Source organism: Myotis nattereri (genome assembly GCF_964212035.1).
Source record: "Myotis nattereri genome assembly, chromosome: 1".
Taxonomy (NCBI): domain Eukaryota; kingdom Metazoa; phylum Chordata; class Mammalia; order Chiroptera; family Vespertilionidae; genus Myotis; species Myotis nattereri.
In genome coordinates, this window is record NC_138075.1 from 144,584,217 (window position 1) to 144,611,271 (window position 27,055).

Consider the following 27,055-nt stretch of genomic DNA (forward strand, 5'->3'; position numbering starts at 1 on the left):
CTCATATTATTGCTGTACAAACAACTTCCAACCTAAAATCCAAAGACCAAATTACCTTGGCCCCTAGAGGAGTGTAAAGGAACACAATTGGACTATTATCTTATTTTTAAAAATAGCTTCAAAGGCAGGCTTTACTTATTATAAATCTGAATATTTTCAGTTGAAAACAATGCCATATTAAATTTTTTTTAAAAAAATATATTTTTATTGATTTTAGAGAGGAAGGGAGAGGGAGAGAGAGATAGAAACATCAATGATGAAAAAGAATCATTGATTAGCTGCCTCCTGCATGCCCCCTACTGGGGATTGAGCCTGCAACCTGAGCATGTGCCCTAGATAGGAATTGAACCCAGGCCCCTTCAGTCCTCAGGCCGAGGCTCTATCCACTGAGGCAAACTGACTAGGGCGCCATATTTTAAATTTAATCCTTACTTGCCATGTGTAGAAAGCACCAGCCACTCACACTGTTTAGTCACAGAATCTCCACAAAATCTTTCTCTTATCTAGGTTTTGGAATCAAATGTTAACCAGAAATATATGTTTTGTTCTTTTCTTTTTTTCGGGGGGGAGGGGAGGGGTTGCTTCATTTTGTTTTGAAGGAAAGAATAATAACACACATGACATTACTTGCCATTGGCTTTTATGTTCTCAGATGACTATTTCTTTCGATGACAAAAAAGTGTTGATATAATGCCACGAATATAACATTTTTTAAAAATATATTTTATTGATTTTATTTTATTTTATTTTATTTTTTTACAGAGAGGAAGGGAGAGGGATAGAGAGTCCGAAATATCGATGAGAGAGAAACATCGATCAGCTGCCCTCTGCACACCCCCCACTGGGGATGTGCCCGCAACCAAGGCACATGCCCTTGACTGGAATCGAACCTGGGACTCTTCAGTCCACAAGCCGATGCTCTATCCACTGAGCCAAACCAGTTAGGGCACGAATATAACATTTTAAGGGTAAAATCAGCTGTGCCAAATACTTCCCAAAGGATTGACAAGACAAGCACAAGCAGGAAGAAATCTTAGTGGTCAGATAACCACAAAATATAATCTTATATAGAGAGCAATTATTTTTAAAGTCTTGTGAGTTTCTGTGACCAACACAGCAATATGATGTTTATGGCTTTTTCTTAAAGACTCACTAAAGGTAGAGAAACACCAATTGGAGTTTCATTCTGTTCTGGCCCATGTTGTTGGTTATTTCAGTCTGAGACCTATCACTGGCTCCAGAGATGGATCCCAGGGGGGAGAAAACATAACCCAATACCACATTAAAATATGCCATCGTGCTAAGTTATCATTCCTGCTAAACATTATAATTTACTTCTAGGAAGGAGGTGGGTTCATGATGGTGTTTTGTCAAGCCAAGAAAATATTGCCTTACTCACATTTAGATACTGGCTAGATTAATTCAGCACATTTCAGTTTTGTAAGAAGTATCTTTTATGGGGCTTTCTGTACATACCATACTGGCATATTTTCCCTCTATATCCAGGGAATCTAATGCTAGTTTAACAATCAAAGATGCAGTTTCTCATTTGAGTTTTAAAAAATCAATGAGACAAGAATGAGTCCTTGCCATATTTTCAATTTAAAATGTGACACAAAGCTTGAATTGGCTTTACTCTTGTTTTGACACAGAGGTCTTCCTACTCCCATCAACCCTACCAACAGGTGCAGTCTATACTTGTTTGCCTTGTTAAGTTAAATTTGGCCAGGCAGCAGCAAGGATGGGCACAAAACCTGATCCCCGCTTGGAGCATTTGCACTTGGGCCTCCACTTCACCTGCATGGGACTATCTGACTTTTCTTGATGCTGACAAAACGTTATTCACAAAATATCTGAATATGCTTGATTATCTAATAACTCACTGTTTTATTTAACCCAGTGGTTCTCAACCTTCTGGCCCTTTAAATACAGTTCTTCATGTTGTGACTCAATCATAAAATTATTTTCGTTGCTACTTCATAACTATAATGTTGCTACTGTTATGAATTGTAATGTAAATATCTGATATGCAGGATGGTCTTAGGAGATCCCTGTGAAAGGGTCGTTTGACTGCCAAAGGGGTCGCGACCCACAGGTTGAGAACCGCTGATTTAACCTGTTGGGTAATGTGAATTAAAGATTAACTGACAAGTGCTCTTTAATAGGATTTAATTATGGCATAGAGAAGAATCTACATGAGACCGTAGTTAAACTGAAATCTTTGCAGTCCTCCTTTTTTGCCCTCTCCTGGGGAAAAACAATGTTTTCTCTCAATAAGAAATAGCAGATTCTAAAGGTTTTCTGTTATATTTAACAAGAGGCCTGGTGCATGAAATTCGTGCACTTGGGGGTGGGGAGTCTCTCAGCCTGGCATGTACCCTTTCGCAGTCCAGGAGCCCTCAGGGGATGTCTGTCTGACGGCTTAGGTCTGTCGGATATCCTTAGTGCTGCTGCGGAGGTGGGAGGGGCTCCAGCCACTGCTGCTGCACTGGCCAGCCGTGAGCCTGGCTTCTGGCTGAGCAGTGCTCCCCCTGTGGGAGCGCACTGACCACCAGGGGGCAGCTCCTACATTGAGTGTCTTCCCCTTGGTGGCCAGTGTGCATCATAGCAACCATTAATTCTGCCACTGGGCTGAAACCGGCTTTCCAACATCCCCTGAGGGGTCCCAAGTTGCGAGGGTGCAGGCCAGGCCGAGGGACCCCACCGATGCACAATCAGGGCCGGGGAGGTTGGACAGCCAGGGTGGGACTGCGAGAGGGCTCCAGGGCATGTCCAGCCCTTCTCACTCAGTCCCGATTGTCAGGACCCCAACAGCAAGCTAACCTACCAGTTGAAGTATCTGCTCCCTGGTGGTCAGTGCACGTCATAGGAAGCAGTTGAGCGGCCTTAGCATATCATTAGCATATTATACTTTGATTGGTTGAATGGCCAACCAAACGACCGAACACTTAGCATATTAGGCTTTTATTATATACTAGAGGCCCAGTGCACAAAAATTTGTGCACTCGGGGGGGAGGGGGGTTCCTCAGCCCGGCCTGTGCCCTCTCGCAGTCTGGGACCCCTCAGGAGATAACGACCTGCTGGCTTAGGCCTGCTCCAGGGTGGCAGAGGGCAGGCCCAATCCCTAGGTGCAGCCCCTGGTCGGGCTCAGAGCAGGGCCGATTGGGGAGTTGGGGCGCCGCCCCCTGTCATGCACAGAGCAGGGCGATCGGGAGGCTGTGATGCCACCCTCAGTCATGCTCAGGGTAGGGCCGATTGGGGGGTTGGGGCACCGCCCCCTGTCACACTCAAGGCAGGGTCGATGGGGAGGTTGTGGCACCACCCCGTCACGCACAGAGCAGGGCCAATCAGGGGGTTGGGGCACTGCCCCCTGTCACTCACAGAGCAGGGCCCATCAGGGGGGTTGTGGCACTGCCCCATGTCACACACAGAGCAGGGCCAATCAGGGGGTTGGGGCGCTGCCCCCTGTCACGCACAGAGCAGGGCCCATCAGGGGGTTGGGGCGCCGCCCTCTATCACCCACAGAGCAGGGCCGATCAGGGGGTTGGGGCGCCGCCATTCTCACACTCAGGGCAGGGCCGATGGGGAGGTTATGGCTCTACCCCATCACACACAGAGCAGGGCCTGTGTGTGTGTGTGTGGTGGGGAGGGTTGGGGCGCCGCACCCTGTCACACACAGAGCAGGGCCGATCAGGGGGTTGGGGCGCCACACCCTGTCACACACAGAGCCACAGGGCGATCAGGGGGTTGGGGAGCTCCCCCCTATCAGGCACAGAGCAGGGCTGATCAGGGGGTTGGGGCGCCTTCCCCTGTGTCAGGAACAGAGCAGGGCTGATAGGGAGGTTGTGGCCCCGCCCCCTGTCACACACAGAGCCGCAGGGCGATCAGGGGGTTTGGGCGCTGCCCCCTGTCATGCTGATCCTGGTGCCGGGAGGCCTCGCAGCTCCGCTGATCCCGGTGCTGGGAGGCATATTACCCTTTTACTATATAGGGTAGAGGCCTGGTGCATGGGTGGGTGCCGGTTGGTTTGCCCTGAAGGGTATCCTGGATCAGGGTGGAGGTCCCCACTGGGGTGCCTGGCCAGCCTGGGTGAGGAGATGATGGCTGTTTGCAGCTGGTCACACATCCTTCAGGGTGGGGGTCCCCACTGGGGTGCCTGGCCAGCCTGGGTGAGGGGCTGAGGGCTGTTTTTAGGCTGGGGGTGACTGAAGCTCCCAACCGCTCCTTTCTTTCTTTCTTTTTTTTTTTTATTCTGGGCCAGCTTTAGCTTTGAGGCTTGGCTCCAGCTCTTAGGCCTCTGCTGCTGAAAGTAGGTTTCTGGCCTTTGCTTACAATGTTGCGATCCTGCTGGCTGAAGCCTGGCGGACTAAAGCAGGTTTCTGGGGTTTTGTTTAGCTTCTATATTTGTTACATAGTTGCTTAGAGTTGCAGCTCAGAGGCCTGCAGTGGCAGGCGGGGAACGTTGGAGTCCTCTGTCACTGAAGCAAGCAAGCCTCATGGTAGTTTCAAGCTGCCTGGCTGCCGGCCGCCATCTTGGCTGGCAGTTAATTTGCATATTGCCCTGATTAGCCAATGGGAAGGGTAGCGGTTGTACACCAATTACCATGTTTCTCTTTTATTAGATAGGATGATGTGGAAGCTAGGCCAAATATAAAATATTTATGAAGTGGTAATTGTAAAGAAACCATGTAATAGCACTAAATGGCTAATCAATTGTAAGTACAGGAAATAGTTATTGAATACATAATTAAAATGGCATTATGTATCTTTTGATTATAATTATTAAGGTACATGAATAAGCAGTATTTCTCAGATTTGTTGTCTTCTATGCGATTTTAGACAATATATCCAATACATCTGGTCACTGTAGAGTAATTCCTTCACATTTGTATTACAGAAGACATTGGTCTTAATTTGCATGTCAAATAGGTGATTATAATAGCATCATATTCTAGACAAGTGGTTTATTCATTCCTTCTTGAAGTTGTTCAATGATATTTTGCTACTTGTTTAATTCAACATTGAGAGCCTTTTCCTTTTATTGAGTTATGGTCTATTTTATTTAATATTTTCATTTGTTGGATTTTCAGTCTAGCTCTTTTATTAGGTCTTTACAGAAGATGTAAAACTAGAAAAATTACAAGGAGTGCCTACTGTGTGCAAACAAAACATTCCCAGTCCAAATATGACTCTGACATGAAATCATAAATATTTGCAAAGATAATTTGTAACTGGCACCTCTGCTTCTTGCATAGCATTCAACTGGGGCCTCCTTGGTCTTTTCAAAACCGGACTCTGCCAGCTGCCAGCTGCAGTGCACTGATTTTAATTTAGAAGAAAAGCTGCTACTTGTTTGGAAATCACTGTTTTTTTGTTTGTTTGTTTTTGCTTTTAAAAAAATACCCCCAGAGAAAACAGTTGAGACCTAATCAGAACAGCTCCGATAAAAGATTTTCTACTACATTTGACCAAGAATTATAACTCTGAGAATAACTGAATTTGGGTAGCATGGACACATCGAACCCTAGAACGTTTTTTTTACATTGAGGTACAATATATATAACATAAAATTTGCCATTTTAACAATTTTTAGGTATACCAGTCAGTGGCATTAAACAACCATGACCACTAATTATTTTCAAAATTTATCCTTCCATTAAGAAACTCTGTGCCTGATATCACTGTAATTATCTGGTTATTATTTAACAGGATAGGAGTAAAGGAGGACTAGATAATATAGGCATGCCATGTATACAGCTTTGCTAATTTAACACTCTCCAAGTCTGTTCCTGCTGATTGACAGGGAAGGGACTGGACAAAGGCAGTTTGGACGTATGCCCGGTAAGGTCTGAGTGATGTGAGAAGGTGTCTACCTGTCTGTCAGTCACACCTTGAAGCTAGAATAGGCATGGCCACTGCAAGGGCGCAAAACCTGAATATGTAAACTTCTGAACAAAGGAAGTACCCTCTCTCTCATACACAGGGCTCTTGGCTCTTGCCTCTCCTGCTTGCCTGTGCCCTGTGACTCCTGCTGCAGAGGGCACGCTCCCTGCACTCGCCCATGTGGCTCATGGCAGGGGGACCCACACAATGGACTGATAGCCTGAATTTGGACTGAGGCTGAATCAGACCCAACTGCAACATGAAAGAAAGCTCTGAACATGGGCTCTCCTTTTGGCTCTGCTGGACTCCCAGCTGTACGTTTTTCAGGACTGGGTTAAGGGACATAGGACTTTATAACTCAAGGAATAAAACTCCACACAAATAAAGCCTTTTATCACATCTCAGTCTTCCACGGGGGCTTCTGAAAATGCTTATTTCAGCGGTACCCCAAGAAACACACTTCCACTCGTGTCTGAGAAATCGGGCCCATTAATTCCTCCAGCAGCATAACCATTAAGCAAAACTCATATACCACCCTGCTCCAATCCCTAGTAGCACTAATTTACTTTCTCTTCCCAAGAATTTGCTGTTTCTAGATATTTTATATAAGTGGAATCATAGAATATTTGTCCTTTGTGTTTGGCTTACTTCTATTTAAAATAATGTTTTTCAGGTTCATCCAGGTTGTAGCATAAATCAGGACTTCACTCTTCTTTATGGCCGAATAATACAGTGTGACAAAAGTAGGTTTACAGTTGTTCATATGGAAAACAATGCAATAATTAATACCTAGTAATATGAGAATAAACTCTGTTTTGCATATTCACAACTATAAACCTATTATTGTCCCAGACTGTATACTGCATATATATATATACCACATTTTGCTTATTCATTCAACTATTGATAGACACTTGTATTGTTTCCACCCTTTGACTACTATTAATAATGCTGCTATGATCAATGGCATACAAGTATCTGTTTGAGCTCTTGTTTTCCATTTTTTTGGGTATTTACCTACAAGTGAAATTGCTGGCATATGATAATTCTATGTGTGCATTTTGAAGGAATTGCCAAACTGTTAAACTATTTCTACAGAAATTGCATCATTTTACATTCCCCCCAGCCATGCATAGGGAATGGGGGAGGTTCTAATTTCTCCACATCCTTACCAATACTTGGGTGTGAAGTAGTACTTTACTGTGGTTTTGGTTTGCATTTCCCTAATGTTAGGTATATTTTCATGTGCTTTTTGGTCATTTATGTATCATCTTCAAAGAAATGTCTAAAATGTCTAAATATATGTCCATTTAAAATTTGTTGTCTTTCTGTTGTTGAGTTATAGGAGTTGTAAACAGATATATAACTGATCTTTGTGTGTTGATGTCATATTCTGATATCAGATATATGATTTACAAATATTCTCTCCCATTTTGTGGGTGACAAGGATTGCTGGCTACCACCAGAGGATGGGAACAGCCTATGAGAGATTCCACCCAGAGTCGCAGAGAGACATCGTGATTTCAGACTTGTAGCCTCCAGAACTATGAGAGAATAAATTTCTGTTGTTTTAAGCTAGCCAGTTGGTGTTACCTTTTACCATAGTCCTGAGAAATGAATACATGTTCCAACTTTGATACCTTTTATTTCTTTTTCTTGCCTAATTGCTCTGGCTAGGATTAATAGCAATCCTTTCAAACTCTTGCAACACACTTAAGAGGTGGGATGACTTCCTCATGCTATGAGGCCAGCATAATACCCACTAGTATACCAAAACAGACACAGACCCAACAAGGCTTCAGACAAGTACCCCCAGTATTTACTGATGCAAAAATCCTCAACAATATACTAGCAATCTGAATTTAAGAGCATATTAAAAGGATTATACACCACGACTAAGTGGGATTTATGCTAGGAATGCAAGGATAGTTAAACGTATGAAAATCAATCAATATAGTATACCACATTCATAGAAAGAAGAGGAAAACTCACAATCATCTCAGTTGATGCAGAAAAGGCATTTGAAAAAATTCAACACCACTTCTTGATCAAAATATTCAATAAACCAACATGAGGGGAAAAAATTTCTGCAAAATGATAAAAGCTACATATGAAGAAGTCCAACTAACAACACTCAATGGTGAAAAGCTGAAAGCTTTTCCCCTAAGGTCAGGAAGAAGACAAGAAGGCCTGCTTTTGCAACTTTTACTCAAGAGAGTACAGTTCCTACTTGCTGATCTTTCCACAGAGGAACAGGATAGAGCTGCCTATTCTGCCATTTTGCTGGTGTTACTCCCAAACTCTAGAACTTTTATACTATCATCATATGTAAAATTGTACCTAAAATTCAGATATATGCAAATAATAGCACTGGAAAATAAAATTAATCATTAGCTAACAAATCACATCACAATAATTTAGATACCATGGCTTTAGTTCTAAATTAAAAGATGTTTTCATTTACTTAAAATTGCACATTAATCATTAGTTATACCGAGTTTCTCTCAGTATGTTTAGATTGTTCCCTGTCAGACTCTAGATATATAAAAGAGAGGTGAGAGATTCATGATTTTTTACTAATCATCAATGAAACTTGAAGGATGACTTTCATTTAGTGTCAAAACTCAATATTACCATTAGCCCTGTACTTGTGAGACAAAAATGGCCTATGTCCAAAAGTATTAAAGTTCTCATCTGACTACATTTCCAGTGTTCACATTTCTGGATTATTCTGTTTATTCAGACATAAAGGAATGCACATATTAAAGGGGAATATTGTATCTCCACTGCTAATTCCTTTGAGGAAGAAAATTTTCTAAGTATATTACTAACCTTTCTGTTTGTCTATTTTCTCTGCTCTGGGAAGTGGAGTGATTGGTAGATCTGGGAAGGCTCATCCTGCCCTTCTTTCTCTTGGGAATGAGCTACCTGCAGGGAGAACAACACCTCTTCGACTTTCCCAGGAGCAGATTCTCCCCTCCCTTTAGAAAAAGGGCTGTCCTGGTTTAGTGTTGCCTACATCTAGATGTGTTCTCTAATTCTGGAGGCTTTGTGAGCAGGCCCATTTGGCTCTCATATTAAACTATATTCTCCAACTTGCCTTTTATAAGTTTTTTTATTTTTATTTTTTAAGTTAAATATCCTCTGTCACCATATATTTGACCCCCTTTACCCTTTACTACCACAATGTAACAGACAGATGACATATTATAGAATTGTACACATAAAACCTATATAATTTTATTAACCAATGTCACCCCAATACATTTAATTAAAAAAATGAAGGTGGTATCTTTGACCTTCACATTCTTTGTTTTATTTTTCAGTTTGTTTAGAACAGGAGTCCTCAAACTTTTTAAACAAGGGGCCAGTTCACTATCCCTCGTACCGTTGGAGGGCCGGACTATAGTTTAAAAAGAAACTATGAACAAATTCCTATGCACACTGCACATATCTTATTTTGAAGTAAAAAAACAAAACGGGAACAAATACAGTATTTGTATTTGCATGTGGCCCATGGGCCGTAGTTTGAGGACCCCTGGTTTAGAACATAGTCGGGGAGAAGGAAGTCGTTTTGTTTCACTTACTCCTCCTATGTAAAGTTGGTATCCTTCCTGAATTCTCTATCATCAAAAAGCTTTGAGCCTATAGTAAACAAAGCTGAAAATCCAACAAAGCCTACCAAGAGCTTTCTGAATCTTTAATCAAGCTCCTATGTTCTTCTCCAATCAAAGGAATTGAGGCTACTTCTTTGCAATTTCAGAAAGTAGTGTTTTCTTTAAAGAACACCTTAGGCTATTAGGTGTTCATTTGAATCTCTCTAAACTTACTATTGAACCTGATGTTGCACACTGAGGAAGAAAGCTTGAATCCTTTCACTGGGAAAAGGCTGACAAACTCTTCTATGTAAGAATATAGGTAGATCTTCAAAGTTCATTTGATATGTAATCTACTCCTGAAGAAATAAACTTTTAGACAATCTGTTCTACTAGGCAGGTAAATAACTTATTCTGCACACATGACATTTCTGAGTACACTTACCTCTGCTGTGTACTTTGCAGAATTCCCCACGATGACAATGACCTTTCCTTTGAAGCTTTGGAGCATAGCGGTGTGAGGGCCCTGGGTAAGTTCCCCTTCTGCGGTGAATGCAGTGCTGAATGGAATGTTGATGCTGCCTGAAATGTGACCCCGAATAAAACTGAGAAGGGAAGTTTAAGGAAAACACTTATTTGTGTGCAGACTTGAGAGAGAGAGAGAGAGAGAGAGAGAGAGAGAGAGAGAGAGAGAGAGGGGTAATTGATTCCCAGAAGATAGTACCGTAAAAATCAAACACAGAGACCAGACTTGAAAATTCCTGGAGTGGACAAAACCGGTTTAGTCATACGAGTGAAGTTTAATTTAGCTTAATTTCCAAGACAAGCGAGGCTGACTTGACCTGGTTCACTTCTTGCCTATGCCTCTGAAAATCATAAGTGAAACTCAATTTGTTCCCCTAAATTGATAGGAAGTAACTGCTAACCAATTCCCTTTCATTTAAGAAAATTCGAATACTGTGACCAATAAAGTCATTGCCTCCACACTGTATAAGCTGCATTATGACACTATGCCTCTGAGCCTTATTTGATGTTTTGGTTTGAGTGTTCTTGGTTTGCAAATTGTCTCGTTGGTGTGCACACAATAAACTGTTACTAATTACTACTTTGGTGATTCATTGGCTTTATTTATGAATTTTTGACAGTTCTAAACATCTTCCATGCTCACATGAGTACTTTATCTAAATGAAATAAGGCACCTCTAAGGAAAAAAAAGTTAAATGTGAAAATGTAATGGAAAAGAGAAAGGAAGATGACTGGCCAAAGATGTAAAGAATTTCCTGACTAAATGAAGCATTGTGAAAGTGGTCCGGATGCAGCAAATCAATGGCAATTGCATGGGCCACATAATAATCATGCCTTTAAGTTCATTACTACCACTATGATTACTCCTAAGCTCTGAAAGTAATATAGCCAAGCAGACATTCCCAGATATAATCTGATACTGCAGAAGTCTATCTCCTTTGGGTAAGCGATTGCTAAATGGGACTCTGTTTAGAATTGTTAAGGTCAACAGCACTGGTTGGAAATAGTTCTGTTGTTGGTTTATTTCTCAAGTAAATTTAGCCGACATTTCCACTCCTCAATTTTATGGTCTCTAAAGGGACTGATGCTTATTATATTTGCACTTTGGCAGCGTTCTGATGGTTTCATTGACTATAAATTTTATTTTTGGAATGAAAAGCATCTATTAGCTTAAAATATTTAGAAATACCTTAAGATCTTAAAGAAAAAATATATGCCCTCCTCAGTAAGTAAAAAGTACAATTTAAAAAGTACAACTAAAAGATGATTATTTATATAGAGTCTATAGAGAAAGACATTCTTAAGTATTATTATCCATTGAATAACAATTCACATAAGTAAAACAACTGTAAAAACAGGTCTAAAGGAGATATATATGATGCTTTGGTAGGATATGTCCATTTGGAGAGGACAGGGTAAGTTTTCACTGAGAAAGTAAGTGATGGCTGAGTTAAAATTTGAAGAATTAATAAAAGTTATTTAGGTAAAGAAATGGAATGGAGACAGAAGAAATTTGAGGCTCTTATTCTCAAGAAAGATGGTGCACACTGACCACATACTTTACATTTAAAATTTGTTAGTCAGCTGCTTCTTCCTCATTTTTCCTTTAAAGAACATTTGGCATTAATAGAGGACTATTAAAAAGCTCTGAAAATGAAAAGATAGAACATTAGTATCTCATTGTTTAGAGTCTTCTAGAAAGGACAAAGAATTCATGATCATTGGCAGATCTTCCTTGGTTTTTATCAGTACTACTCTCTCAAACATTTACAATTATCCAATGTTCTCAATTTCAGTTTTCATGACCAGTAATGACTTTGTTCTCAGCATGTCATTAGTCTGATAGCACTTTTATTGTCAGTAAGAACATACCTTAAAATGAAAATTTTTGATAACACAAAGAACCTAACGACTCAAATATTATTTGCAAATGTATATACATCTACCAGACTGAATCAGTTGCTAGATATTTTATCAAAAAGCCTTTAGCCCTTATCAACCATGAACGCTTTTTTTTTTAGTGTTTTTATAGTAGCAAAAGCAATACAAACCTATCTTGGTCAAATACTATAGCAGACATGTTTGAGTTGCCTGCCTGCCCCCCATTCTCTTGCTGAAAGGGCCTCAACTACTGACCCTGATGAAAGGGTGAGCCCTCAGCTGTCATGTTTGTATCAGATGATCCTGCCACAATCATGATTGACAGCATAGTAGGGAGGAGAAGTGAAGGGTTATCTGATGCAGGCTGAGCCAATCAGGTTCTTTCCTTTGAAAATCAGAAATAAAGATAAAATACAATGCTCAGACTATACTAAGCATTATAAGCTAATGTCACATTTGAGTGTCTTCTATACACAACTTGTTCAGCAACATTTTAGAAAATCGGTGACTATGGAATAATCTACTTATATAAAAACCCTGGATGTAACATCACATCCCAAAGCTCGACCAACCGGAAGTCAGTCCTGTAGGGGTTGTCTTGGAAACAGCTGCACCCTCCCCCAGCTGTTTCCTGGAGGGCGAGGTTTCAGGCAGGAACCCACCCTCGGAGCAGAGCATGGAAGTACTGAGTCCTGGGTTGCCTTGCCAAGGGCTGCGCCCTCCTCCAGTTGTTTCCCGCGAGGCCTGAGGGAAGAACCCACCCTCCGAGTGCCAGGAGTGCCCAGCAGCAGTCAGTCCTGGGTTGCTGAGGCAGAGGCCACAGTGTGGTAGAACTTTGGGTCTGGCCCAACAGGGCGGGTGTCTGGCCTTCAAACCAGACCCTGACAGTAGGGAGGAAGGAGGAGGGAGCCCCATTCCTCACAGAATCTGCTGTTGGATAGCTTGCTGTCAGTGGCCTACTAGCCAGGAACCCCATTCACCTGCACCCCGGAGGGAGGAGGGAGCCCTATTCCTCATGGAATCGACAGGTGGCCAGCTTGCTGTCAGGGGCCTGGCAGCTAGGAATCCTATTCACCTGCATATCTGTATAAAGTTTTAATACATTATATTAGAGGTTGTGGTGGTACTGTTTTACCCACAGCATCTACAGGAATTGCTACAAATTTACTTCTCAGTGGAAGCGCCTTTCATTCCCAATATAAATTACCCATTCCATTAAATGAAACTTCAATTTCTAGACTCAATATAAAGAGTGAAGTTGCTAAAACTATTAAAAAGGTCCAACTTCTCATTATTGATGAATGCACCATGGCATCCAGCATGCTATGAACACCATAGACAGATTACTAAGAGAAATTATGAGTCTGAATGTTGTATTTGGTGGGAAAGTTCTCCTTCCTGGAGGGGATTTTCGACAATGTCTCAGTATTGTACCGCATCCTATGTGACTGGCCATAGTACAAACGAGTTTAAAGTACTGCAATGTTTGCGGATGTTTCAGAAAGTTGTCTCTACAACAAATATGAGATCAGAGGATTCTGCTTATAGTGGATGGTTAGTAAAACTTGGAGATGGCAAACTTGATAGCAGTTTTCATTTAGGAATGGATATTACTGAAATCCCCTGTGAAATGATTTGTAATGGATCTATTATTGAAGCTACCTTTGGAAATACTATATCTATAGATAATATTAAAAATATATCTAAATGTGCAATTCTTTGTCCAAAAAATGAGCATGTTCAAAAATTAAATGAAGAAATTTTGGATATACTTAATGGAGATTTTCACACATATTTGAGTGATGATTCCATTGATTCCACAGATGATGTTGAAAAGGAAAATTTTCCCATCGAATTTCTTAATAGTATTACTCCTTCGGGAATGCTGTGTCATAAATTAAAATTGAAAGTGGGTGCAATCATCATGCTATTGAGAAATCTCAATAGTAAATGGAATCTTTGTAATGGTACCAGATTTATTATCAAAAGATTACGACCTAACATTATCAAAGCTGAAGTATTAACAGGATCTGCAGAGGGAGAGGTTGTTTTGATTCCAAGAATTAATTTGTCCCAATCTGACACTGGCCTCCCATTTAAATTGATTCGATGATGGTTTCTGGTGATGCCAGCATTTGTGATGATTATTAATACATCACAATGACAAACTCTAGACAGAGTAGGCATATTCCTACCTGAACCCGTTTTCGCACATGGTTATATGTTGCTTTCTCTTGAGTTTGAAGAGCATGTGACGTTACAGTTAAAGTTCTAAATACTTAATCACAAGGGAAATTAGTCAAGCACTCTTAAAGTGTTTTCACTCTTAATGTGGTGTACAGGGAGAGATTAGAATAAGTTTAATCACTTTATCAGTCATTGCATCACTGTTGTTTTTATATCATGTTTTTGTTGTTTTCATATCATGTTTTTGTCATTTTTTATCATGCTTCTGCTGTTGTTATATCCTTTTGTTACTGTTTATTTATTAATAAGTTTATATATTATTTTCATATACATTTTACTAATTTCCTTTCATTTCTCACACTTCTATTATAGAGAAAGGGCAAATAGCAATATTAAAATATCTCTGCTAATTAATTGCCTTTTAATGTGCACGAATTTTGTGCATCTGGTTATTATAGCAGTCATCTGGTCAGGTGTTTTTGAATAGACTGTTTACTACTCTGATAGCACTCTGTGATCGGCAAACATTTTTCTCTGGTAACTGGTGACTTTATCCTGTTGCAGTAAGCTGTTTCCTTCCCCCAAAACATAACACTCTGCTCAACATTCCATTTGGCAGACATTACCAAAGCATTCAAGAGTGGGCTTATAACAAAGATACATTTTCACATTAAACAAAATTTGGTAACCCAATATACAACTAAACCAGAAAAAGTACTTAGATTTTTTTACAACCAATTATTAGAACAGTATTAACAGGTAAGGATGATGGGCACTGTTTTCTCAGTTTCTAAACATGAAGATTTTTCTGTATTTGTATGTCAGTCTCCAAAACAATACTGCTAATACATGCACTATACTTTAATCAAGCAGATAGAATAAATAGCAGTTTTAAAAATAATACAGGTATATTGTATAGGTAAATTACATAGGTAAATGTTCATATTCTAGAAAGTTCCTTTACTTTACAAAAATATTTTAAAATTCCTTTAACATATTTGATGGCTCAAAATTGAACACAGAAAGCATCTTATGTTTTTCTAAATCCTAAAAGAACACAGCATTTTTGTTGCGTACCACACTTAGTGACATTATATCTCTCTAACCAGAGCATACCAGCATTTCACCAGACCACTTATGAAGGTATCACACCTTTATATTAACTTGTTTGTTGCCATGTTAACTAATTATAATTAGTTAAACAGAGCCAGCCCGAAGTAAAGGCTACAACTTTAGAATATCAATAGCTATAAGGAAATATGGAATTAAACCCATGCCTTTCTCATATATAATGTAACTAAACAGCATTAATTGATGTAAAAGTTACATCTTTAGATAGCATCATTTTTCCTTGCTAAATCTATTGCTGCTTTTTTGAATGGCATCACCATCTCTCATATCAGTCTAAAACTTCATTTCTGACATCTCGCCAGTGGCAACATCTAACATCCTGTTGCACTAATAAATCCCATCCTCCTGTCTCTCTATTCCCATTACCACTTACTTGCCTATTTCAGACACTCATTACCTTGAGCTTAGACTATTGCATCAGATTTCTGTTTTTTCCCAACTCTCATTTTGCCACTTGGAAATCCATTTTATTGGATTAAAAATTAGAAAACAAAGTTCTGATGATCAACCCTGTTGAACAACCTTCCCTGGAGACCTTTAAAACAAAGCTCAGATTTCTCAGTTCAGCCCTCATGAATAGGACCTAACTACTTCAGTTCCCACCAAACTGAATCACATACTGTTTCCAGTATATGTCTTACCAAGCTCCTATAGTTTTCTCTTCCTAAATGCCTTTTTCCTTTTTTCTGGGTGTTCAAATATTAATCATTCTTTAAGATTCCTTCATGAAAGTTTCTCTACCCACAGTGTCTATATACCTCTCATGACATTATTTAGATCTTGTCTGGAACATACTAATGTACATGGCTTCCATCAAGACTTAAAACAATTTATAGGAAGGATCTATTTTTATCACATCTATGAAACTCTTACAATGCTGAATATAGTGCCTAGAACATACTAGTATCTTACATATCTACTGAGTAACTAAGTTTCAGAATTGTGCCAAACCTAGAATATGTGTCAGTGGCAAATATGTTAAATGCCTCCGGTCCCTCCTAGCTAGTGGGACCACTACCTATCAATACTTGAAGTGCCATGATAAATAATTCTCCTTTGTCAATACACAGGATAAGAAAGGGAAAAAAAACAGCAACAAAAATTATCTCTCTGGATTTTCTCCAGCATAGGTACTAACCCAAAGGGCCCAATACAATTGGTTTATTTTAGGGTACATCTAGAATCCCCACTCTTTGTGCTATGAATATGAAGGGATGTTTATGTACATCCAATCTCTGGGGGATTCCATTCTTCTAGTTTTGCCTGGACAGGAGCTCCTCTCTCATCCTTCCTCCACTTACCTGGTCAAAATTCTTTAATACTTTCTTATAGCCTTTGGAATACAATCCAAACTTTTTATGCAACATTCTCCAGGAAGCTGCCTTTGCCTACTCTGGTCGCATTTCCCATCCTCATATATTCCAACCACGCACATCCAGAGTACTTGTAATTCACTGAATGTGTCCTTCTCACACCCTGTGCACCCAGACAGTATGTGTTTTCAGTCTGAAATGTCCTCTCTCTTCACCAATGGGAAGATCTACCTCAGGCACCATCTGGCTTAGGTGACCATCCTTATATTCCCATGGCCTTCTGGGTATGCCTCACACATAGACATTTCAGGCTGTATTATAATTATCTACTTAATGCGTCTGTCTTAGTCACAAGACTGTGAGCTCCTAGTAGTCCTCAAACAGGATTAACTGGCTGAGTAAATGAGACTGCATGGCACTCAGGACTTGGGTCTTGGAGCAAATAGGAGCTCATCAACAATAAATGGACCTCTCACAATTAATGATTAATCCAGACAGAGGAGACATTCCTCAGCAGTGGCTACCATGTACCCCCACGTACACCAGATCCATTCAGATAAGGGTAGTCTGAACCTCCACCCAAATGGGATGAAAAAAAAAAAATCTCACAAAACCTCATTATTACCTACCCTGCTCTGCACACAAGTATCTCTTAATTATTGTGAAGAAATTTTAAAAACTTAATTATTTAGGGCACAGAGGCAAGAATTAATGCTAACACGCCTAAGAATGAAAAACATGGTATAATAATGAAAGCAACTAAGTTTATGTGTTTTTCAAATTTAAAAAAGTAAAACTGAACTTGTCTTCCCTTAGCTTTCAATATTAAAAAAAAAAAGGTAAAAAGTTTACAAATAAAACTGCAAAAACAGCCTTGACATCAAGCAAATGAGAATAACATCCCTTCAAAGTATTTCTGCTTACAGATACCACCAGTTGGACCACATTTGTTTACGTGACTAACACGACTCTTAATATGAACTCCAAGAAATTTGTAACTCAAACTATTTACAACTACTGAAGAAAACAAATTTGGCTAGCGTATATCTTTGATGCTAGTAACATTACTTATGGAATGTACGCCACTACATGAGAAACATATTCTATTGCCTCTTTAAAATCTGCCATTACATAATGTTTTTTTCTGAAATCCCAATAATGTATTGGAGAACAGACATAACAGACTTTACTGTTATCTAGATTGACATTTTATATTTTTTCCTTATAAAAACAAAAATATGATTTCCACAAAAATTTTGCTGTTTAGCCTCCTTGTTATAAGCTGTTCAGCTCTCATATTAAGGACTTACACCAGATAATCTGTAGGGTTGATTCTTATTCTACATTTGGGATTATGCCTTTATTGTCAGGTGGGTGAAGCCATCTCCATGTCCCCCAGCCTTCCTTTTCTGAACTCCCCACCCTCACTTGCTCACACCAAGTTTAGTGGCAGTTTCCTTAGATTGTTGATTCACTTCTCCTCACCTACAATCATAAAAATGGGTAACAGATTAAAATAGTTCCTCTTGCAGGATATTTGTAAGTTAATTGAGAATATTTAAAATACAAGGTAAATGCCTGAAGCTTTAACAGACTTTCAGTTGAGGAGGTTCAGGACAGGCTACTCTCAAAGATATCATCTTGGCCTATGGAATTTTTTAAACTGAAGAAATTTGAGAAACAATATGTGCAGAAAGGACTTTCTGACTTTCCCCGAATCAGGTTATAAAACCTGCACTGAGAAGTGCCCTCCCTATCCCAGAGAAAATCTCACAAGAGTGCTATTTGCAGAAATTATTTTAATTACTTTAATAATAGCCTTTAAAATGAAAATAAGGTACTACACTATGATGCTATGCTGTTTGATAATTTTATAAAAAACTATGACTAAAGATTCAACCAAAAGAAACATAAGCTAAAAAATCGAAGGTATTTTAAGCCTTTGAAGTAACAAATAAGAAGAACTTATAGACCAGGGGTCCCTGACCAGTCAAATGGAAATTAATGCTTGTTTGGGAGTCAGTGCACTCACCTACTCTGCTAATGAACTTCCAGTATCCCCGAAGCCTGAACAATCAGGGACATGAACATTTATACTCTCATCATACTCAGGGACCTCACAGTTTAGGGAAAATAGAAAGTAGTAACTTTTCACAAAGAGGTGGGGATATATCATTTGAATTAGTGGCCTCTCAAATTGTATTTTCAGTAATCAAAGACTCTACAAATTGCTTCAGAAGTTCTGCAAATGTATGGTTTTAATTTCATTTTAAAATTGTGATTAAAAATATGCACATGAAAATTTATATGGCAATTTTAGCATATGAGAAAATCCACTAACCTGCTAACCCTCACTTACATATTATCTTCATTTATAGTTAGGAAATGCTATGAATGTTAACTTATGAAGAATCCTATATAATAAAAGCCTAATATGCTAAGTGTCTGGTCATCTATTCAACCAATCAAAGCATAATATGCTAATGATATGCTAAGGCTGCTCAACTGCTTGCTATGACTTGCACTGACCACTAGGGGGAAGACAGTTGACTGGTCGATCAGTCGCTATGATGTGCACTGACCACCACAGGCAGACGCTCCAACCAGTAGGTTAGCTTGCTGCTGGGGTCCTGACGATACGGACTGAGTGAGACGGCTGGACATGCCCTGGAGCCCTCATGATCCCTCCCTGGCTGGCCAACCTCCTGCATCCCCCCCAAGCCCTGATCATGCACCGAGCCTCTAGTATTAATTATAAAAGTCTTCATTTATATTTTATATATTGAGTTTCAAAGAAAAACTATTTTAAAAGGGAGTTGCTCTGTTCAAAAACAAATTTGAAAATCTAATAGATGATGAAAAAATTAGGATAAAGATTGAACTGTTACTAATTTGTACTCATTTATACTTTAATGCCAAACAAAATCACCAGAAATTATGGTACATTCAATGTCAGTGAAAAATATGTTCTCTATAAGTCAATATTTTGAAGATTATAATAAATTTAATGATGAGATCTGGCAAACCCTCTTTAGCCTACGAGTTAGACCAGGTAAATACTTCTCATCTTTGCTGAAATTTTAGCCAGAGTAGGAAGGATTCAAATCCCCCAAGAACAATGCACACTAGAGAAACACAAAAACTAATAAAATATCCCAACAATCTGGTTTTGTTTGGAAAGCATTTTCGGGCCTCTGGTATGTAATAGTATCTTATAAAACATTATGCAACTCTACTATGGCATCCGGCTTGAGAGTTACTTAGCTATTTGAATTCAGAGGAATCCTAGATATGTTCATTGTTTTTACCACATGCCCTGTAAATGTAAAGGAATCAATATGAATAAGGCAGGACCACCCTCCAAAACCGCATGTACAAAGGATACTCTTCGTTATTCCGGATGTCAACCACCAGGAGCTTCGGTTTACTGGACTTGGTTTTCTTGGTGGGTGTTTTGAAGTGGCCCGTCAGTGTGAGCTCACACAAGTCAATCAGGTCCTCTGCTGAAATCCGGGGAGAAACTTCTGACTTTAGGTCATTTAATGGGATAGATTCTCTTGACTGAAAGAAACATACAAATAACACAAATATTGAGAATATTACAGAGACAAAGTGTAGCCAGAGAAAATGTCTTCAGGCTCTTGATATCAATCACTATAAGCACACAGGAGAACAAGAGACAATCTCCCAGGCTCCTGTGCAACCATGCTACTATTGAGGCTTACACTTTTACCAGTCACAGATATAGGAAAACGTCATACTTTTGACTACTACCAAGCTCTTGGTTCAAATGTGAAAGAGATGAGGAAGATTTTTCCTTATGAGAGCACTGTGTATCTTTAAAAGCAGTTTTTTTTTTCTTCCTTTTCTCTAGTTGGTTTGGCACAGTGGCTAAAGTGTCAGCCCATGGACTGAAGGGTCCTGGGTTTGATTCTGATAAAAGGCTGAAGGGTTCTGGATTTGATTCTGGTAAAAGGCATGTACCCTGGTTGCAGGCTCAATCCAAGCCCCGGTTAGGGCATGTGCGGGAGGCAACCAATGGATGTGTCTCTCTCACATCTATGTTTTTCTCTCTGTCTCTCCCCATTCCTTCCACTCTGTCTAAAAGTCAATGGAAAAATATCCTCAGGTGAGGATTAACAAAAAAATAAAGATAAAAAGCATCTTAAAAAATAATTTGAGCAATTTCTTGATGTAGAAATACAATTCTAGAGGAAGGCTGAGCTTCAGGAATAGTCCAGCCAGTGCTCGGGGCCCATTTACAGTATGCTCAGATTTGCCCTTCTCCGTGTTGGTGTGATCTTTAGACTGGCTTCTTAAAAAGCAATTACAAAAATAAAAAGGGGGAGGAGGGTGTTTATGTGTTAAATTTTTTTGAATTATGATGCAGAGCGTTGTACAGCGGCTGAAATGCATTGGTCGTCCAGTGCAAAAGCCTTCGCTGAGTTAGCCCAGGGGAAGGATGCACAAACCAGACAAGAGTTTTTTACCAGATCCAATAATGATGTGGGGAAGAGGTTGTGTTTTGTATCTTTCCAGAAGGAGCAATGCAGCCAGAGCGTTATGTGTGTCATCACAATGGACCCAGAGAAGCTCCTTGTCCCTTTGTTTAAAAGACTGAGAGTTGCCCCAATGATAGCAATGCGGAAGAAGAAAACAAAGGCTACTCAAGGGGCCGAGGTGCCAATATGGGGTCAGCTGAAGAAGTTAATGACTGAAGCCCAGAAGATGGTAGAAAAGCAAGAAGTGGAAGCTACTCCCTCAACCATGTTTCTGGCTATGCTAGCATTGGTTAGCTGCTAGTCTTCTGTAAAGTCTCGTGCAGCCAAGTCCAAGGACTCTGAGTAAATACACACCAGCAGCAAAAGAAACTTTCATTTTGTAGCTAAAAATGTTAACATGTCTGTAGTTTGATTTCTCTCTTATTGCTGTGTTGCACTGGCATTGTTTTGTTATTGTTTTAATAGCCAGAGTTTTGTTCGTGATGTTCAAGTTTTACTTTTATGTTTATTGTAGTAGCTTAAAAACAAAAAAGGGGGAAATGCGGGGAGCGGCTCTAGGGTCAAGCCTTGGACTGACCTGTGGCAGGGCCATAAACAAGTGCCAGCTTGGAGGGCAGAGCCCTCCTAGCATAATTAAGTTTGACCTTATAGTCCTCCTTAGTTCCTTCCTAGATAGCTAATGGACTGTGGGAGCTGCAGCAAGTGCTGCCAAAGCAAGGTGAAACTCACAAGAACATTGTAAACATACTGACCACTACCCTTGTTTTGCTTTGTGTGCTGACTATAAAATAAAGACTCAGCTTGCAGGCCATGGCGCTGTCTCTCCATTAGAGAAGCAGCGTCCCACCGAGCCCCAGCTGTATTCTCTTGTCTGTCTTCTTTAATCCTTCATTGCCCCTCCTCAGGCTCATTGAACATGCCCATGCTGGACATAGCGCAGTATATTCTTTTATTTTTTTGTAAATTCCTCTGAGATATCATCTCACACCTGCCAGAATGTCTACCATTAATAAAGAAACAAACAAGTGCTGAAAAAGATGTGGAGAAAAGGGAAGCCTAGTATACTGCTAGTGGGAATGCAGATTGGTGCAGCCATTATGGGATTTTTTCTTTGAGAGTGGAATTTACTAAAAAATAAATAAATAAAAAATGGAACAACCATTTGGCCCAGCAATCCCACTTCTAGGAATATATCCTAAGAAGCCCAAAACACGAATCAGAAATAATATATGCACCCCTATGTTCATAGCATTATTTACAGTAGCTAAAATCTGGAAATAGTCCAAGTGCCCAGCAGTAGATGAGTAGGTAAAAAAGGTGTGGTACATTTATACAATGGAGTACTATGTAGCTTTAAAAAAGAAGAATTTCTTATCCTTTGCAATAGCATGGATGGACCTGGAGAGTATTATGTTGAGTGAAATAAGTGAGTCAGAGAAAGACAAATATCACATGATTTCACTTGTAAGTGGAATCTAATGAACATAATAAACTGATGAACAAAAAGGGACCAGAGACATGGAGGTATGGAACAGACTGACATATCTCAGGCAGGGGAAGGGTGGATAATAGAAAGGATGGGAAGAGATTAACCTAAGAACTCAACTATAAAATTAAAAGTGTAATATGCTAATAAGACCAGACAGCCAAACGACCTTCCGGACATCCTTCCAGATGAAGCTGCGGCTGCGAGGGCCTAGCCCCTTGCACGAACTTCATGCATCGGGCCTCTAGTATACATATAAGCATAACCAATGAACACAGGCAATAGTATAGTGCAGGCCTGGGTTGGGGCAGGGGCTGGGAGGAGAGGGAAAAGGGGGAAAATTGGAGGACATTTGTTATAATGTCAACAATAAAATCAAATTAAAAAAGTGGATTTTATCAAGATCTAGATTAAGTGATGACAGTGGAAACTGACAGCTTTGTTCTATTTATTATCTCTTTTTACTTTCAGCCTTTCTCTTTTCACTACTTTTCCTTGGCTTACAAGTATACCCAATATTTTCCCACCCACAGTGGAAAATAAATTAAAACACTACAGCAGATAAGAAAATTAGTTTCCAAGTGGTGGGTTTCCCCCCAGCTACTAACCCTCTACCTTCTCATCTTTAGTTTGTTTTTCCCATCCACTCCTGAATCACTGCAACTTGGTTTCTGTCATGATACAGTAAATAAGGAGTGGACCACTGACAGGGGAAAGGAAGAAAGACACATGAAAGGCACTATAAGAAAACAGATGGAAGATAAAGGGTAGGGTTGAGTAAATAATGGTTCTTATGTTTTGAATATGGATGATTGGGGGGAAAAAAGATAGCAGCAGTGACAGACAGTAGATAAGGGGATGACAAGTTCAGATTTAGATATGTAAAACTGAGGTTGCATAAGGTCTACCGAGCTGAAATGTTGAGAATGCATTTAGAGACAGAAACTGGTGTTTGGGGGAAGTCATGACTAGAGGATCATATTTTTGGAATTATAAGCATAGAAATTGAAGTTTAAGTCATGAGAAAGAGTAAACAATTTGAAGAAAAATGAAAAAAGGCAGAAAGAAATCCCAAATTTAGCAGGTACATCTATACAGTCTGCTGAGAAAAATCTTAAATTACGCAAACTATTAACAAGAGTTGGAAACACATAAAGTTGAGATTCTTTAGGGAAATATTCATCAATTTTTATTTTTCCACATGTCTATAATAAATAGAGTCTTCTTTCTTAGTGCTACATATTTCAAGCTCACGTATGAGACAGGCTTTTGTGAATGGCACAGACATTAACTATCATCTCAAAGGAATTTTAACAATGAAAAACTGTCTTCAGAAACTATCAATCTACAAGGATCTATTTATTCATATACTTAAAACAATAAATTGCTTCAGTAGCATGTTGGTATTTTGATTTCTCCCTCTTCATTTTAGAGGAAACAGGGGGAGCCTGCTATTTCTATTACAGACATAGAGCATCTGAAATGGAGTTTGAAATAAAACCGTCATGCTCTGGATGCTGCATAATGTAGTTCTCACACTAGAGAGATATTTCTCTCCCTCAAATAAACGAGAGATCATGTACATGAATATGAAACCCAAAGAACAGTGGTCATAAAAGTTTTTTTCAGTGATTATGAATTTATGTTAAAATTTTCACAGATGTGCCCCTGAAAAATCATGTGTAAACTAAATTTCTGTAAGGAGAGTAATTTCCCCTTTGAAATATAATAACATTTTAGAGATATTTCATCTCTCTAGTCCTCAATTATTTCATGTATAAAAGGGACCAGGGTAGGTATCTTATATCTTATACTTTAGCTATAGAATTCTATGACTTTATTTCTGATTGATTTTTCAATTAGCAAAAGGTGCAAAAATGCCTGCTTACTTCCTGGGACAAAAGTTGGAAACCTGTACATAATACTTAACATCAGCAGAGCAGTTTCTATTAAAGGGATTCAGGAGCGATTCAAATTGTGAAGCTTAGCAAAGTGTTGTTCAAAAAGCATAACATGCTTATATAAACGTATACTAATAAGAACTTATGCATTTCAAGACAAGTAGCTGGGAAATATTTCATAGTTTAAACTGGTTGAAGTGAGGACAGAAGAGATGGAGGTTACAGTAAGTGAACACTCTCGCATACGTGATTTCTGGGGCAAAAAGGGGGTCAATGTGGCAATGTATGCCAGGAGTGGTGGTGAATGCTACTGTGTATGTTTCTGTAAGTTTCTGGAAATAATTTTCAAAATAATACCAGAACCTGATACATTTTATAGGCTGAGAGAAACAAGATTAAAAAGCTAAACATGACAGCAGCTCCACTCAGCTGAACTCCTATAAGTGGAATTGTGATAGTTCCTTCAGGAATGTCAGAGAACTGATTCCACATAGATCGTTATGATCAGCTTTCAAAGGCAGCAGAGATTCAGGGTACAGCCAGCTGGTGGCTTAGAGGTCACAGTATTTTAGTTAGTCTCATTGACATTTTCATCCCAAACTCTAACTTTCCAAGGTACAGTCTTTACTTGAATTGGGGTGTTTACTCTCTCACTGCTACCCTTTCCCTAGTAGAGATAAGTGCTACCATTTTTGTTCAGGTTTTCCTTGTTACTTGGGAAATTGTCCCATCACTTCCCTCACTATAGAACCAAAGAATGTCAAATAAATGACCAAATATTATCTGGCTGGAAGCTTCAGTGAATCTCTGTGGAAGAATGTGTGGAGATCTCCCTCTCCCACAAACACATTGCTCTTCAAGTCTAGTCAATTTTTTTCCAACTCCTTCCCAAATTCACAGGATTGCCCATTCTATGAACTCTCATGATATTTTCACCCAATGGCAAGCAAAGACCTTAAATATAACTGTGGCTTAAACTAAAGTTTGGCAGTTTCTGGGAGGACTAATGCCCTCTGCATAGAGAGCCTACATTTAGAACTGGTTCCCAAAGCTGAAACATAAGACAGAATTTAGGAGTCAAAAGTTATGGCTTATCTTAACCTCCTACTGAATATTAAAACATGTTGAAAAGACATTTAATAAAACTCAAGAAATCAGAATTCATGATCTTTTCATGAGAAAATTTATCTCTTAAGACAAAAAACAGCAAAACATTACAAACAACCTAAGCATAATATAAAGATGTCCTCTATTACCACTGTTCTTTAACACTGTTATAAAGAATTGGGTGGAGCAATTAAATAACAGAAATATATAAAATGTATAAAATTGGAAAAGAGGAAAACTTATCAGTAATTTGCAGATGATATATAACTAGAAAAAGTGAAAAACTTATAAACAATGAGAACAACAATTGGCTGATGACAATGATGATAATTAATGATAATGAAAACTTACAGTGTTCAGCATGTGCCAGCAGTGTTCTATACATATTAACTAATTTGATCCTCTGTAATTCTATGAAATATTTAATATTTTACCTCTATTTTATGGACAACAAAGAAAACGATTGCATAACCACACACCTGGTGTGGCAGAGCTGAGATTAAAAAAGTAATGTCTGCATTTTTAATCACTACACCAAACTTCTTGTAAAATCAACAATCTTTCTATTGATTAAAAAAGTAGAAAATATAATAAAAATAAAACATCTCAATAATAACAGCAACAGAAAGGCTCAAATATGAATAAATACCAACAAGAAACATAAAAGAAAACTATAAAATAAACAATATGTTTATTTTCCCTACTTATACATACATTTAATTCAATCACAACATATATACCAAAATGATTTCTCCCCAGGGGAGTGAGAAAAGACATTCTATAATTCATGTAAAAACACAGTGCCAAATGTATAATATTATTTTAATAGCCTCTTGGTACTAGAAAGAAATAAAATGAAACGAATATAAATGAAAAAAGAATTCAGAAATGAATAGAAATACATGTGGGAATCTAATTTATCATAAGGGTTATTTGGATTTAATGGGGACCATTTAGTTTATTAAAGAAAACAAACATTATATTAATCTTAAACTAATTCAAATATCTATTTGATAAGTATAAAGTTTAAAATCTATCAATTACGTCAAGTCTGTAGGACTCAATTTGACTCCTATTTGCTCAGTGTTTGCTTTAATTAATTTCTGTAGGATTTCTGAATAATAAACTATAATTCATGCTGATGTATTTTGGAATAATTCCAGTTTAGCAAGGTTTTTTTTTTTTTAAAAAAAAATTAGTAGTAACTTTTCTTTTTTTTAGCAAGGTTTTTTATTTGCTCATTTTGACTTTGGGGGAAAGGATAAAAGAAATAACCTTTAGCAATGATTCTCTGGAAGATGTGAGATTGTTGCAGATAAAAGCTGTCTTTTCTTTTTTTATTATATACCTTTATTTGTTAAATCCTGTGTTGGCACCTGTACAAATCAGGTTAACAAAATGAATTTTTAGTAGCAGGTTTATGTTTCATATAACATGGCTTGTTTATTTAGTTTGCATATGTTATAGGATATCCTGGGAGAAGGGCTGGAATAAACAGGACATTTATACCCTGGAATTATAAAAGTCATTGCAATGACTCCTA

General features: G+C 38.7%; 1 protein-coding gene across 1 annotated transcript in view; it reads right to left on the reverse strand.

Moving 5' to 3' along the window:
- TBCK (TBC1 domain containing kinase) overlaps positions 1 to 27,055 on the reverse strand; it is a 171,199-nt gene that overhangs the window by 7,373 nt on the left and 136,771 nt on the right. Inside the window, exons 24-25 of the mRNA XM_081105075.1 lie at positions 19,902 to 20,077; positions 9,925 to 10,084 (exon numbers count right to left, since the gene is read on the reverse strand). Coding sequence (XP_080961201.1) covers positions 9,925 to 10,084; positions 19,902 to 20,077 — 336 coding nt within the window. The remainder of the gene's footprint in view (positions 1 to 9,924; positions 10,085 to 19,901; positions 20,078 to 27,055) is intronic.